The sequence below is a fragment of the Phacochoerus africanus genome, chromosome 4 (genome assembly GCF_016906955.1).
Source record: "Phacochoerus africanus isolate WHEZ1 chromosome 4, ROS_Pafr_v1, whole genome shotgun sequence".
Lineage (NCBI taxonomy): Eukaryota > Metazoa > Chordata > Mammalia > Artiodactyla > Suidae > Phacochoerus > Phacochoerus africanus.
This window is the reverse complement of record NC_062547.1, coordinates 83,124,212-83,141,270: the sequence shown is the minus strand read 5'-3', so window position 1 is coordinate 83,141,270 and position 17,059 is coordinate 83,124,212. Positions and strand designations below refer to the sequence as shown.

General features: G+C 41.3%; 1 protein-coding gene across 4 annotated transcripts in view; it reads right to left on the bottom strand.

The window, feature by feature from the left end:
- The window catches only part of ARHGEF28 (Rho guanine nucleotide exchange factor 28), a 340,195-nt gene that overhangs the window by 32,844 nt on the left and 290,292 nt on the right, over positions 1-17,059 (bottom strand). For all 4 annotated transcript variants that reach the window (XM_047778093.1, XM_047778094.1, XM_047778095.1 and 1 more), the window contains 4 exons: positions 15,748-15,848; positions 12,748-12,786; positions 12,595-12,642; positions 7,084-7,569 (listed from right to left, as the gene is read on the bottom strand). In XM_047778093.1, the coding sequence (XP_047634049.1) occupies positions 7,084-7,569; positions 12,595-12,642; positions 12,748-12,786; positions 15,748-15,848 (674 nt within the window). The remainder of the gene's footprint in view (positions 1-7,083; positions 7,570-12,594; positions 12,643-12,747; positions 12,787-15,747; positions 15,849-17,059) is intronic.

Genomic DNA, 17,059 nt, shown 5'->3' with positions numbered 1-17,059 from the left:
TGAGCTGCATGAGTTGTTTGTATATTTTGGAGATAAATCTCTTGTCAGTCACTTCATTTGCAAGTATTTTCTCCCATTCTATGGGCTGTCTTTTTGTTTTGTTTAGGGTTTCCTTTGCTGTGCAAAAACTTTAAAGTTTAATTAAGTCCCATTTGTTTATTTTTGTTTTTATTTTCATTACTCAAGAGATCGATCTGAGATCTTGCAGCGGTTTATGTCAGTATTTGGACTGTTTTCCTCTAAGAGTTTTACAGCATCCAGTCTTATATTTAGGTCTTTTATCCATTTTGAGTTTATTTTTGCGTATGGTGTTAAGAGAGTGTTCTAATTTTATTCTTTTACAGGATGCTCTCCAGTTTTCCAAGCACCACTTATTAAAGAAACTTTCTTTTCTCCATTGTATATTCTTTCTTCCTTTGCTATAGATTAGTTTAGAAAAGGTGCATGCATTTATTTCTGGGCTTTCTATCCTATACCATTGACCTACATTTCTGTTTCTGAGCCAGTGCCATACTGTTTTGGTGGCTATAGCTTTGTATTATAGTGTGAAGTCAGGGAGCATGATTCCTCCAGCTCCATTTTTCTTTCTCGGGATTGTTTTGGCAATCCGGAGTCTTTGTGTTTCCATACAAATTAAAAAAATTTTTTTTCTTCTACTTCAATCTAAGAGTAATGGCATACATTTCCATCTGCTATGTAATTTTTGATTTCTTTCAGCAGCATTTTATGGTTTTCAGATGATAGATCTTTTGTCATTTTAGGGAGGTGTATTCCTAAGTATTTTATTCCTTTTGATGTGATGGTAAATGGGATTGTTTCCCTAATTTCTCTTTCTGATCTTTCATTGTTAGCATATAGAAATGCAATAGATTTCTGTGTATTAATTTTGTATCCTGCAACTTTGCCAAATTCATCGATGACATCTAACAGTTTTCTGGTAGCATATTTAGGATTTTCCATGTATAGTATTATGTCAACTGCAAACAATGATAGTTTTATTTCTTCCTTCCAATTTGGATAACTTTTTTATTTATTTTTCTTCTCTGATTGCCATGGCTAGAACTTCCAATTCTATGTTGAATAGAAGTGGCAAGAGTGGACATCCTTATTCCTGAACTTTGTGAGGAATTATTTCAGCTTTTCACTGTTGAGAATGATTTTAGCTATGGGTTTATCATATGTGGTCTTTATTATGTTGACATGGGTTCCTTCTGTGCCCACTTTCTGGAGAGTTTTATCTGATATGGGTGTTGGATTTCGCCAAAAGTTTTTTTCCACATCTACTGAGATTGGATTTTATTCTTCAGTTTGTTAATGAAGTGTACCATGCTGATTGATTTGTGGATATTTAAAAATCCTTGCATCCCTGGGATAAATACCACTTGATCATTTGATCCTTTTAATGTATTGCTGGATTCAGTTTGCTAGTATTTTTTAGAGGACTTTTGCATCTATGTTCATCAGTAATACTGACCTATAATTTTCTTTTTTTTTTTTTTAATGGTGTCTTTAATTTTGGTATCAGGGTGATGGTGGCCTCATAGAACAAGTTTGTGAGCAATCCTTCCTCTGCAATTTTTTGGAATAGTTTCAGAAGCATAAGTGTTAATGCTTCTCTAAATGTTTGATATAATTCACCTATGAAGCCATCAGGTCCTGGACTTCTGTTTGTTGGAAGTTTTTTAATCACAGTTTCAATTCAGTATTTGTGATTGGTCCATTCATCTTTTCTATTTCTTCATGATTCAGTCATGACAGATTGTACCTTTCTAGAATCTGTCCATTTCTTGTAGGTTGTCCATTTTATTGGCATATACTTGCGTGTAGCAGTCTCTTACGATCCTTTGTATCTCAGTGATGTCCATTGTAACCTCTCCTTTTTCATTCCTAATATCACTGATTTGAGCCCTCTTCCTTTTTTTCTTGATGGGTCTGGGTAAGGGTTTGTCAACTTTATTGATCTTTTCAAAGAACAAGCTTTTTGTTTCATTGGTCTATTGTTTTCTTTGGTGCTATTTCATTTATTTTTGCTCTGATCTTTATAATTTCCTCCCTTCTATTCACTTTGGGTTTTGTTTGTTCTTCTTTCTCTGGTTTCTTCAGGTATAAGGTTAGGTTATTTGAGATTTTTCTTGTCTTCTGAGGTAGGTTTGTATCGCTATAAACTTCCCTCTTAGAACAGTTTTACTGCATCCCATAGGCTTTGGATCATTTTGTCTTCATTGTCATTTGTCTCTAAGTATTTTTTGAATTCCTCTTTGATTTCTTCAGTTATCCACTGGGTGTTTCATAGAATATTGTTTAATCTTCACATTTGTGTTTTTTGCAGTTTTTTTCTTGTAGTTGATTTCTAGTGTTACAGCGTTTTGTTCAGAAAAGATGCATGATGTGATTTCAATTTTCTTAAATTTACCAAGGCTTGATTTGCAGCCCAGAATATGACCTATCCTAGAGAATGTTCCATGTGTATTTGAGAAGGATGTGTATTCTGCTGCTTTTGTGTGGAATGTCCTATAAATATCTATTAAGTCCATGTGGTTTAATGCATCATTTAAGGCCTGTGTTTCTTTGTTAATTTTCTGTCTGAATGATCTGTCCATTGCTGTAAGTGGGGCGTTAAAGCCCTACTATTGTGTTATTGTTGATTTCTCCTTTTATGGCTGTTATCAGTTGCCTTATATATAGAGGTGCTCCTATGCTGGGTGTACATTCATTTACAATTGTTATGCCTTCCTCTTGGATTGATCCTTTGATCGTTATGTAATGACCTTTGTCTCTTGTCACCATCTTCATTTTAAAGTCTATTTTGTGTGATATGAATATTGCTACTCCACTTTTCTTTTGATTTCTGTTTGCTTGGAATATCTCCTTCCATCCTCTCACTTTCAGTTTGTATGTGTTCCTAGAACTAAAGTGGTGTTTTGTAGACAGCATATATATGGTTTTTGTACCCATTCAGCCAGTCTATGTCTTTTGGTTGGAGCATTTAGTCCATATACATTTAAGGCAATTGTTGTCATGTATGTTCTTATTGCCATTTGGTTAGTTGTTTTGGATCTGTTTTTGTCAGTCTTTTTCTTCCCTTCTTCTCTTATTCTCTTCTCTTGTAGTTTGATGACTATCTTTAGTGTTGTGTTTGGAATGCTTTTTCTTACTTGTGTGTGTGTTTATTGTAGATTTTTCAGTTACTGTGAGGTTTTGATAAAGAAGTCTCTATTTATATCTGTCGATAGATAGATAGATTGATAGATAGAAAACAACATATATATGATTGTTTTAAGTTGCTGGTCTCTTAACTGTAAATGCATCTCCAATATCCTAGTACCCTGCATTTGTACCCTCCTCTTCTCATGATTGCTGGTTTTGATATCATATTTGTACATGAATGATTTCCTACCATTATAATATGTTTGCCTTTACCAGTGAGCCTTATCATTTGCAATTTTATTATTTCTAATACTTCCTTCCTTCCCCTCCCTTCCCTTCCCTTTTCTTCCTTCCCAGGCAAGGGGTCAAATTGGAGCTATAGCTGCCAGTCTACACCACAGCCACAGCAACATGGGATCAAAGCTGCATCTGTGACCTCCACCACAGCTCATGGCAACACTGGATCGATCCTTAACCCACTGAGCAAGGCCAGAGATCAAACCTGCATCCTCATCCTAGTCAGGTTTGTAAAAATAACCTGCCAAGCCAAAATGGGAACACCTAATAGTAGCATTTTATTTTCCACCAAAAGAAGTTCCTTTAGTGTTTGTTGTAAAGCTTCTTTGGTGATGCTGAATTCTTTTGGCTTTTTCTTGTCGATAAAGTTTTTGATTCCTCCTTCAAATCTGAATGACAGCTCTGCTGGGTAGAGCATTCTTGGTTGTAGGCTTTTTCCTTTCATCACTTAAAGTATATCATGCCACTCCCTTCTGGCCTGCAGAGTTTGTGCTAAGAAAATCAGCTGATAACCTTATCAGGGTTCCCTTGTATATTTTTGTTGCTTTTCCCTAGCTGCTTTCAGTATCTTCTCTTTGTCTTTAATTTTGGTGAGTTTGACTAATATGTGTCTCGGGGTATTCCTCCTTGGGTTTATGTTATATGGTATTTTATGGTATTTGTTGTGCTTCCTGAATTTGAGTGAGTATTTCCTTTCCCACGTTAGGGAAATTTTCAGCTTTTATCTCTCAAATATTTTCTCTGACCCTTTCTCTCTCTGTCACCCGTATAATGTGAATGTTGGTGTGTTTAAAGTTGTCCCAGAGTTCTCTTAGACTGTCCTCATTTCTTTTCCTTTATCTTTTTTTTTTTTTTTTTTTTAAGGGCTGCACCTGTGGCATGTGGAAGTTCCCAGGCTAGGAGTCAAATTGGAGCTACAGCTGCTGGTCTATGCCACAGCCACAGCAATGTGGATCAGAACTGTGTCTGTGACCTACACCACAACTCACAGCAATGACAGATCCTTAACCCACTGAGTGAAGCCAGGGATCAAACCCGCATCCTCAAGGATCCTAGTCAGGTTCATTCATTAACCACTAAGCCATGGAGGGAACTCACCTCATTTCTTTTCATTCTTTTTTTATTATGTTCTGTGTCAGTGTCTTCCACCTTGCTTATTCATTCTTTGCCTCCTATATTCTGCTATTGGTTTCTTCCAGTGAATTTTTTATTTCAGTTATTGTGTTGTTCATATCTGCTTGTTTAATCTTTAAATCTTCTATTTCTTTGTTAAACATTTCATTCCTCCTTTCTCTCTTTTTTTCCCTTGGCTTTTTAGGGCCACACCCAAGGAATATGGAAGTTCCTAGGCCAGGGTCGAATCAGAAATGCAGCTGCCAACTTACACCACAGCCATAGCAATACTGGATCCTTAGCCCACTGAGCAAGGCCAGGGATCAAACCCACGTCCTTGTGGATACTAGTTAGGTTCCTTTCTGCTGAGCCATAAAGGGAACTCCATGTTAAACATTTCTTGTAATTTATCAATCTTTGCTTCCAGTTTTTTTCTGAGATCTTAGATCATCTTTACAATGAATACGCTAAAGTCTTTTTCAAGTAGGCTGCTTATCTCTAACTCACTTAGTTGTTTTTCTGAGGTTTTGTCATGTTCCTTCATCTGTCTCATATTTCTCTGCTTTTTCATTTTGTATAGGTTCTTGTGTGCTCTCCTTTTTGCAGGCTTCAGAGTTGTAACCTCTCTTGCTTCTGGTGTCTGCCCCCTTGTGCATGAAGTTGACAAGCAGGCTTGTGGAAGGCTTCTTGATGGGAGGGACTGCTTCTGCCCACTGGTAGGTGGAGTTGAGTTCTCATCCCTCTGGTAGATGGGGCTTTGTCTCTGGGTTTGATAAAAGCTGGCTGTGCACCTAGGAGAACTTTAGCCAGCCTGTTTATTGATGAGTGGGGCTATGTTCCCAACGTGTTTGCTGTTTGGCCTGGAGCTTTTCAACCCTGCTGGGTGGGGCCAGATTTTTCCAAAATAGCAGCCTCCAGGGGAGTTTGTACAGATGTTCATTCCATGGGGCCTCCCACCTCCAATGTTCTGCTTCATAGTGAGCCACAGTCATCCCCTGCTTTCCTAGGAGACCCTCCAAGACTCGCAGATAGGTCTGACTCAGATTCTTATGGAGTCCTTGCTTTGCCCTGAGGCCCAGTGCACATGGCACCCTTGTGTACCCTCTAAGAGGGGTCTCTGTTTCCCCTAGTCCTGTAGTGCTCCTGTGCTCAAGCCCCACTGGCCCTTGATGGCAAGTATTCCAGGGGCTCTTCCTCCCAATGCCAGACCCCCCCAGGATGGGGAATTTGACATGGGGCTCGGAACTCTCACTCCTATGGGAAAGCTTCTGTGATATAGTTATATTCCAGTCTGTGGGTTGCCCACCAGGCAGGTATGGGATTGCTTATATCACAAAAGCACTCCTCCTACTATCTTGATTTGGCTTCTTTTTTGTCTTTGAGTAGCTTCTAGTCTATTTGGTAGCTTCCAGTCTATTCTATTGGTAGCTTCCAGTCTGTTTTGTTGATGGTTGTTCAGCAGTTAGTTATAATATTGTTTTTGTGGGGGGAGGTGAGCTTGAGTCTTTCTACTCTGCCACCTTGTCTCTGAGTCAGGACCTAAGTTTATCAACTTTTACAACTTTATGTACTATCAATAAAAAGTACATATGTGCACATGTCACAAAAAAATCAACTCCTAGGACAAATGGAATTGTCAAGCATAGTTAGAGAAGGTGCAAAATGAAACACAGATCCTTCCAAAGGTTTTATCCAGCCCAATCATTAATTATTATACTAGTCATGTTAACTGTTACTTGTGAAATGAATTTTAAATTACTAGGTCAAATTTACAAAAAAGTTAATAAGCTTGGAATAACAGAATAGTATTATACTTGTTAAATTTAGTACCTATACACCTTAATAGCTGATTGATATAGTAAACGGTAAACCTATCTATCCAGAACTCTGAAGACTAGAGCCTATAAAGGGGGTCCTTCAACTCTAGGGAAGACAGCATCACTCATGGTGAGGACAGACCTGGCCTCACCAGGAAAACTTGCTTCTGCGTTTCTTCTCTTGGGTAAGGGCATCTCAGAGTACAATGAACCCATGATCCAGGAGCACCCAGACCTTTCAGTTGTCTGCATTTCAAGTCAATATGCGTGTGGGTTGTCTCTGAAGGTTTCCAGCTTCTGCCGCCTACATATTGAGTAACTCTTATGAGCACTTACCCAAGCAGCAAGAAGATAGACGTTTGGTCAATGGCCCAGGAAAAACCACAACTAAACCTGTCTTTTTTTTTTTTTTTTTTTGATCTTTTGTCTTTTTAGGGCCATACCCACAGCATATGGAGAATACCAGGCTAGGAATCAGAGCTGTAGCTGCTGGCCCATGCCACAGCCACAACTCGGGATCTGAGCCATGTCTGTGACCCCTACACTACATCTCATGGCAAAGCTGGATCCTTAACCCACTGAGCAAGGCCAGGGATCAAACCCGCATCCTCGTGGATGCTAGTCAGATTCGTTAACCACTGAGCCACGACGGGAACTCCTAAACCTGTCTTATACATACTCTGCTTCTGCAAGCCCAGAAGAGCCATACCTCCATTCTTCCTGGAGAAAATGCTGCAGGAAGGCTACTCTGCCGGCTATGCTTCAAGCCACACAGCAGGCTCTGCTGGGCCCGCATCCTCTCTCTTTCCCTCTCCACCAGGCGTTGGCCTTCCCGTAGCCGCTCCAGGTTCTGCTGGTACTCCTGGAGCTGTTGGTCCAGCTCCTCCCGATTCCTCAGCAGCAGCTCCTCCTGTGCTTGGCACTCCTGCTCTCGCGCCTGCAGCTGGCTGGCCTTGGCCTCCTGCTCCTGCTGCTGCTGGTTGCACCTGCGGTGCCAGCGCTGCTGGTCCTGTAGGAACTGATGCTGCAGCTTGTGGATGCTGGCCAGCTCTTCCCGCCGCTTCTCCAGATTGCGGTATTTCTCCTGGTCCTGCAAGGGGCTGCCTCGGAAAGAAGGGCCAGAACACAGGCTCTCCTGCTGCTGGAGAACCAGCTTGTGGATCTCAATGTGGCTGTCCTGGATGGTCAAGGCGGCCTGTGAGAGAAAGGGGAGGAGAGCAAAAGCTTCCATACTGTTTGTACTCTTGAGCTGGACCCACCGCTAAAAGCAAAAAGCACGACCAAATAATTTCCCCTGAATATTTCTGTCCTTGTTCTAAGCTACCTCATGAGACTGACTTTGGCGCTTCAGATAGGCTTGTGTGCATCTCCCTAGTGGTGTGGCCTGGGATTTATGGACAAAAGAAGTAAAGCACAAAGCAAGGAAATGTGGTTTGTTGCTGGTTGTTGGATAATATTTAAGCAAGTGTTCTGAATAAGAATTCAGTACATAAATTCACAAGGCTCTGCCTTCCTGCCCTGTGTCTCCTTGTCTTTCTGAGGTCTTTCCAGTCAATAATTCAGGAGAATTTAAGAATCTCTATAAATCTGGGAGGACCCTTTGAGACTCAAACCAGAAATTAGTTAAGCTATAGGACACCCATGAAGACATAAAAATAAAAGTCAACCTTTTGGAGGCTTTGGGTAAATAATCGTTTTTCTAATATAATGCCTGAGAATAGCAGTTAACATCATATGTAAGAGATACGTAAGTGGTAAAGCGAGTCTCACTGTCATTTCTTTCTTTGCAACAAGGTCACGCAAAAAACACTAAGCTGAAATTCATGTGTTTCACAGACTGCTAAAAGGAGGCTGGAATGATTAAAGAACCCAGAGACTCTAAAACCCAGAGGACACTACCAACCAGAGTAAGAAAACATTTTGAGCTATGGTATCTGCCTGTGAAAATTTTGGCAGTATAATAGGAAATAATTGCCAAGTTTTGGAAAGTTTCCACAAAACATCAAAAATTTAAAAATCTCTGCGAATGCCCTTGGAAGCTTTTAATTTTAAAAGAGTTCCCACTGGAAACACAAAGAAGCAGAGAAGGGGCAAATTGAAAATGGCCACATACTGGGTGTGTATGTGTGTTGTGACTCATTAGGAGAGATTATTACTCTCCTAGGGATAAATTCCCATTTTTCTTTCCTAGAAAAAAAAAAATTTAAAGCAGTCCATGTAACAGACGCTGGGAAGATGAGGATTTGACCATAAGTTCTTTGTTAAATCAGCAGTTTCCTCTACTTTTGAAGGTTAAAGAACTAAGGTATATTTTAAAGTGGGATTTGTCTTGCAATCAGCCTCAAAAACATATCTAATGGGGCCTTTTGAAATAAAATTCATGTTTTTAAAGTTGAAAACCAACTCAAAAAATTGCAAATTCACATGAATACTTGACTAATGTCTTCAGCAATTATTATAAAGAAAACAATGATATCATTGAGAGTAGGTACCAATAACTTTCATCTCTGAATATGAGATAAGAAGCCATTCAAGACTCTGCTGACCTGGCTAAAGCAAAATGTAGACTGTAGACCACTTAATTCTAATAAATCCTCAGGACACTGGCAGAGGAAAACAAACCAAAAAACCCAGATATTTTCTATGCCAAAACTGCCATAGGCAATGGTAGCTCTCGTGCAAGGATTATAATTAAATTAATTAAGTGCTGCCATGAAGTATTCTTCATATCTACTTAACAGTTGGGACAAGGGGAGTTCCTCTCGTGGCACAGTGGAAACGAATCCAACTAGGAACCATGAGGTTGCGGGTTCGATCCCTGGCCTCGCTCAGTGGGTTGAGGATCTGGCGTTGCTGTGGCTGTGGGGTAGGCCAACAGCTGTAGCTCCGACTGGACCCCTAGCCTGGGAACCTCCAGATGCCGTGGGTGTGGCCTAAAAAGCAAAAAGACAAAAACAAACAAACAAACAAAAAACAAAAAAAACATTTGGAACAAGACCACTCTCTCCTGCAGCACAGAGGTGAAATGTGAACGCTGGGCACTCATCGTCCCATCTAACACGGTTACGTTTCTATGTAGGCCAGAGATCAGCACTTGCTTTGCAAGTTTAGGGAAATTCCCAATCCAGCCGCCACCATCTCACCTTTTCTTTGCTGAAGTAAGTGTGTCCTTTCCTTTCTGCCTCGGCTATACCTCGTATCTCTGTTTTTCCAAAACCTAGGGATCAACTTTTCATTTTCATCCGATTCAAACATGCTTAGCTAAGAAAGCTTTAATCATGTTAAGAGAGTCAGCTTCAAAAGAGATGACTGTGCCCTGAACAGAAATTTTTCAGAGCCCACATCCTTAGACGAGCTCAAAAGCTTGGGTCGAGATAACCCACTGCAGAATTTGCTATTTCCTATGTTGCTTCAGCCCAAGATGTTGCAAAAACTGGGTCATTTAGCGAGCGGCTTCCACCCTCTGAATGTGACGGTTCACCTTGGAGACATGTCCATGGCCAGACATGGGTACAGCCCAGCACAGGAGCTACACCCTTTCCCGGAATGTGGCGCAGAGATGAACCACCTACAAGGATTAACTGCCCCCTGTCAAGGGACTCGACCACCTACCCCTCCCCACCCACCCTTCCCTGGACTTTCCCCTCCTCCTTCATCGTTGTTCCTGCCACATGGTTTTGCCATGAACTCCATCCACAGATTCCCACCACAGATCTTTCGTAAGCCCGGCACCTCCTCACAGTCAGAGCTGGCACCATCCTGAGCTCAGCCCGTCCCCCCCTGCTGCCTTAATGAATCTCTTTTGCGTTACCAACGAGGCCTTGCACGTTCCCCTCTCGGCAAACCTAACATTTAGGTTATCCAGCTTTTCCAAACCTTGAATCCACATAGGGCTGCATTCAAGGTTGAAAAGAAATGACCTTATGAGCATTTTCATCGGGCAACACAAGCCAGGACACTCATTGTTTCCATCCACCAAAAGTTAATGAACTGTACTCAAACTATACCCCTTCCCAGGTAAAATTTAAAGGAGACGATATTTGTTTTACATGAGAAATTAATGTCTAAGAACATCTACCCCAGAGCAGCATATCTAAGAAACCAAAAGCATTCCAACGAAATCCTGAATAAAACAAGGATGCTTCCTACTGCCACTGTTATCTAATACATTTCAGAATTTCTAGCCAAGGCGGTAAGCCAAGAAAATAAAATTGATGTAATTATTGAAGCGTTTCTTTCATTACCTTCAAGTTTTTACTTTCTACCTGGAATACTCCAAAGAATTAACAGGAAAACTACTAAAACAAAACAAAACACCCAAAAGTTCAATGAGTTGACCAGTTAAAAAATATATAAAAAAATCAATACCTTTATGTACACCAGCAACCAGCATTGGGGAAACACAAGGAAAAAATATCATTCCATTCACAATAGGAACAAAGAGATAACATCCAGGAATAAACTTAGCCAAAAAAAGTACCTATATAAGACAATTACAAAGCTTTCCAGCAGAACATAAAATAATTAAAACATGTTCTCAGACAAGAGAACAAATTATTGCAAAAGTGCCAATTCTCCTCCATTTAATTCATACATGTAATAAGATTTTAATGTAACCATCTAAATAGAAGTTAAAAAACTTGTCAGAGGGATTCAAAAGCTCTCATGAAAGAACATACAGACAAGCTTAGAAAAATAATAAGAGGAGACCAGCCCTGTCATATATTCAAGTGTGATCTAAAACTTTCATAATTAAGACAGTGGTACTAGAGCAAGAACAGGCAGGTGATCCACAGAACATAAAAGAAGTCTTAGTGCAGTCAAAGCATTAACCAGAAAACATCAAATGGAGCCTGACTACAGTTTTTCTGGTGAAAACTTGAAACCACACTTTATTTTAATATTCAATAGGTATAAGATATGAAATATGAACGACTAAGCAACAGTGGGGGGAAAAAATTTAATCGCAACAGTGATGCAGAAACTGCAAATTAAGACCACCAGCACCTTGACCTACTTTCAAACTGAGAAGTAGAGAAAGGCAGTGCTTATTTGGGCAATGTCTATCAAAAACCTCAACAAGTAATTTTGGTAATTTATCCTAAGGAAACACTCAGATACACTCAAAGAGATCAGTGTCCAAGGATATCTACTAGATCTATAAACATGGAAGTATAAACTACGAGGAACTGACTAAATTCCATAGACTGGAATATTATACAACCATTAAAAATTGTGCTATAGAATAATAGCCAACGACATAGAAAGGTACAAGTTCCAAGAATACATCTACAATGAGTCTAAAAACCTGGAGGGATTACACACTCCCCCCCCTCCAACAACAATAACTCTTTCTGCAGAACCACAAGTAAATTTTTTGGGGGCTGTGCCTGTGGCATGTGGAAGTTCCCAGGTCAGGTGCCACAGCAGCGACAATGGCAGATCCTTAACTAAGCCACCAGGGAACTCTAAAAGTTATTTTATTTTATTTAGTTGTATCAAAATTTTCTATAAATTCATCTACAAACATTGCTTTCATATGTCAAAGACATTTTTTTTAACTCACCATTAAGCAATTGGATGTATTCAGCCTCTCTTATGTGTGACCTATGGGACTGCCCAGCCCCACAGACCTAGTTTTGATGATGCCTGTCTTCCCTGGACCAACAGTGAGCCATGCACGGGCAGACTCTGTGGTCCACTTGCCTTTGTGTGCTCAGCCCTCAGCACAGAATCAGGCCCAGAGAGGACACTCTGTAAATGCTGGGTAGATGAACCAACAAAAGAAGGAAGGAGCATGTGACTTGTTTCACTGCCCCCGAGGCCAAAGGCCACATGTGGAAGTGTCAAATGTTTAAGTGTGAACTTAAGGTTTCACCAGAAAATGTGAAGTCATGCTACACTCACCTAAGAGTTTTATTGTAAACCTCAAGCCAGATCATATTCATCAATATTTTTTAAGGATATGAACTGTTTTATAGTTTCAGAGAAGAATGGCAAAAACTATAGTAGTGGTGATGCCTTGTGATTACAAAACCAGGTGAAACTCAAAGCATCTTAGTTGAGTTATGCTCAGGGTGGAATGGTGGGGGGCAGTCTTTTAAGATCATTCATTACCTCTCAAATGTCCTAATTTTTCGAATCTGGGATTCATCAAATAAAGTGAATTGCGTGAAGAGAAACATTCATACAAGGTCAAAGACTGGAGGAGCATAGTTACCTGCAGGCTATACAAGAGACGGGTTAAATTCTGTATCGCTTGTATAATCTGAAAAATAAGATTGTGAGTGTCAAAGTTTTGAAAAAGCATTCATTATCCACCAAAAAAAAAAAAAAAGAGGATGGTGACACATTTAAGGTATGCAGAGCTCACCTCGGACTGTGAAGAACCTGGGAAACTTCTACATTCCACCTAAAACACACAAAGACATGAGAAAATGAACACCCGCCCTACTTTTGTAAAGCTGTACTGCCGTGCTCCACAGTGCATGACCTCAGGGAAGTCACCTCCCCCTCTCCCAACGCTTCCATAGTGACTGTTTCCTCCCAGAAATCAGAGCCTACAGAAGTAAACCCCCACTTGATGAGCGCCCCTGGGTGCAAACTCGGTATCTGAGATGCATGGCCTCCTTCCACCCAGCCACCCCTCAGAGCACCTGGGGAAGATGGTCAGGCAGCACTGCAGACGCTAAGTGACAACATGACCTGGTGAAAACCGCACGGTCCGCGGGAGTTCTCTGCCCAGGCTGAATTGGCTCTGGGGCCAGGCTTGCATCCCGCAGGCCAGATTTGGAACCTGGAGGTGGTGCCGGGTCTCTGACTCACTTTGAGATTTACAAAGCCACGGGGGCCAGTGGGTGGGAGGAGAAACCAGACCCAGAGGGGCCCAGAGGGGAGGGCTGAGCTGACCCGCTCCAGGCCCCCCTTCTCAGAGCTCCCTGGACCCATGCACCACCACAACCCCTTGTTAGAAGCACTGTCAGCTGAGGCCACAGAAGGAAGCTTCAGGGGACCATCGGCTCCAGGGGTATGGCTTCTCTGCCTCACTCAGTGTCTCCCTTGCACACGTGGATAAGTAACACGTGTAGACAGTGAGGGCTTCCAGTTTCCAGAAGTCAGCATTTGTCTATTGGATTATTGTCTCCTTTCTCTCCTTAAGAGGAGCGGGATTTCATCTGCGTTTTCAGTGCTGTATCCGCCAAGCTAAGACGGATGCCTGCGGGAAACAGGCAGGCCCCACTCTCCAGATAAAGAGTGTCCACCACAATGTCCTCCGTGCAAGCTGTGAGGAGCCCTAGGGACCCTGCCCTCTCAGGGCCTACCGTCCCCTACGTACTGCGGGGGTCTCTCCTGGGCAGCTCTGAACTGAGACCTCAAGAAGCAGTTCTCAGGGAACTTGAGACCTGTCCTTAAATTCAATTAGTTCTGGCTGAGGCTGCCACCATGAGCCAACCAGGCCTTTTCTTCGCGCCCCCTGGCTCTTCCTCCCCACCCCCCAGCCAGTGAAAGACTTCATGACTCAGCAGCAGCTCGAACAGGGGAAGGACAAACAACGGAAAAGGAGATGAAGTTTAGCCGTTAGATCTGTGCCCACCGCTCAGAAAGATAAAGGGAAGCAAGGCGGGGGGCGGGGCGAAGAAGCCCGTTCGGAGGTGCGTTTTGGTGTCCCCTCTGCCCCTCTGTGCTTGCCCCCACGTTCCCCTGCTTTTGCAATAAGAAGAGGGTATGGGGTGGAATTTTTATATTCCATAAACATTAGAAACAGAAATGAGTTGAATTATGCGACATGTAGTGACTTATTCCCAGGAATCCAATAGGTTTGCTGCCAGACAGGAAGGTCGAACGTCCTTTTTAATAGGGTTGCTCCGCCACCTTGTGGTGAAACTGCATAGCTGCAGTTAAGGCTTTTACACAAGAGACGCTTTGCCATTTGGGTTACAAATTCAAAAATTTTTTAAATTCTTTGAGAAATGCTTTTTTTTTAACATTACCGTATTAAGAAATATAATTTTCAAAACAATGATATACTTTTTAAAAGTTTGGTTTCAAATGATCCTGCCCTTTATGTCAGTTCGTTTTTTCAAAATGCCTTATTAATGGCAAAATTTTCCACATGGGTTCGTTGGATGAGGAAGCTGGACGCTTAATCTCTTACCTGTGACTGAATCTGGAAGGGAGGGACTTGAGGGGTGGAAGCCACCTCAGCTTTCCATTCAAGAGAAAATTGTTACTAACCAACACTCCTCCATTTTCCTCCTCTAATAATATAAAAGCAGCGGGAAGTTACAGACTTGAAAATGAAGTCTGAACTGAAAAGGATGGAAGAGCAGGAATATTTTAAAAATACATACGTTAGAAAACTTAGATTAAGTGGAGTAAAATATCGCATCCCTATTTTTATTTTGGCCTATGAAATTAAAAAAAAACCCACTAAATCACAGCCATATTTTCTATGGATTTAAAAATCATGGGATTTGGTTTCTCAGTCATACATAATATATTTAAAAATATATGTGATATACAAAATGCTATGTATATAAAGACCTGACAAGTGTCATTTTTCTACATGAGTACATGTACCTGGTAATGTACCTAATTCAATTTTAGATAAAGTTAAACTCAAGCTCCAGACAGTCCTGGAGAGGCCCACTAGCCAGCCCAGAATCATATTTTTATTCTCTCTCTCTCTCTCTGACATCTCAGTTTCATTTGAAGTTAACAGTAAATTCCACATACATAATTTTTAAAAGAGTATGTTATAACCTATGTGTATAGTACATCAAAAACTAAAACTAAAACAAACAAACAAAAAAAACAGGCGTTTGAAACCACTTTGCCCCAAACAAAGATTGGTTAGGTTGATTACAAGTCTACCACGAAAAAGCATGTGACAATAGGGGTGGTGACAGGAAAACAATCTGAAAGGAGAGGAAGTTAAAAGAAAGTGAGAGAAGCCAGGCTATTCCGAAGTCCACATTATTTTTGCCGCTTTAGCACCACGTGGTTGCATAAGAGCCTGGACGCCCACGACCACCTCTCAGACAAGAGCTGCTAAAATGCAGTGGGGGAAAAGCTAAAGGTTTGCAGGGTGGAAAGTGAGACCAGAAGCAAGAGCGCAGACACACAAAGAAACATTTGAGTTTTAAATGGTTTTAATAACTTTGCATTTGTTTCTTGGTTTACACCTACACGGCATCGGAAAAGCAAGAACATTTTAAGAAGGAAAAAGAGAGTTTAAGTATGAATATTGAGATTGAGAACAATGCAGGAAAACACTTGCATACTCTGCACAGCCATGGGCAGACCAGGACCTGAGGTGGTTTTATTACACAACGTAACCCGTGCCATTTACCAACAAATCGGTTCACAATACCTTCTCCCCCGCATCAGAGACCGCCTGGTCGGTTCCCACACCCTGGGTCCCGGGATCCACATCCCAACAGCCTCTTCCTCCTGTCCCTTCTGTGACTAGTGCTGGAAGCACACCATTGAGACAGAAACAAAAAGGACATCATCAAACGTCGGCCAGAGGACTGGGCGTCTTTTGTACACAGCTGACACACATTCCAAAAGAGGACACATGGCAAAATCCAAAATCACACATATTGCATATTCTTGTCTGAGGTGCTAAAACAGGACAGCACACAGGGCAGAGTCCCTGCCCCCGGGGAGCTTACATGCTAGTAGATGCCAAACTGATGCACAGCATCCGTTTTCGCCCAACTTCTTATGGCCCCTGCTTTCTATGGGAGAGATGAGCTTTGTGGTACCAGGAGGGTAAGATTCTGCATCTCGCTTTCACTGAATAGGAAAAGCTGCCTGGGGGAGGGTAAAAGGGAAGACAGGCACCGCACAAGAAAAGCAAGGGTTGGCCCCCCCTGGGTCTAGGGAGACAGTTCTGGGGAGGTCCCTTCAGGGCTGGTACGAGAGCAGCAGACCAGGAACAGGGCTAGAAGGGGGAGCTCTGTGGCAGGAAGGAGACCTCTATCTGAGCCGGTGAAGGTGGCAGATACTTTCTGAGCTCCGAGTCATACAAACTGAGAAGCGGTCCTTATCTCCAAAGAATTAATGTTTTTCGTACTAATTTCCAAGTATGTTTTTCTTCACCGTTCTTGCTTGTGCTCTAAAGTTACAAATCCTATAAATACTGGATATTTAATGTATGAAAACACAGAAATATTTCTAGTCCAGAAATATGTGTAAGTACCAAATACGGATTTCACTACATCCATTAAATCTCCGTTGGTGGGATTTCATTTTATTTCTTTACCCACCTACGTGAACTCAGTTAAAATTTATACCATGCTCACCTTGCATGGATTAAAACTAGATTTTCCAAAGCCCTTTCACACATAGAGTTGGAACCATGGCCAGTCAGGACCCTGGTGAAACAAATAGTCACTTTGTAACACTGTTTATAATATTTTCCCCAGTGCTATCTTGAAACTTTACTTCTGATGAAGGAAATACTTATTTTTTATTTAAATTAGCTAGAAAACACTTAGATCCTTGGGAAATGAGAGTCCTTTAAGAGTCCAAAGGTCTCTTTTACTAAAAAGAAGTTTCCGTTCAAGGAGAAACTGCTTCAAATTATATCAATTAAGTTCATTTTGCCCAAGCTGGTCAATGCTTTCTCACTATGGTTAAGAGAGATTTTATAGAGATCTTTATGTCACTCAAAAAAT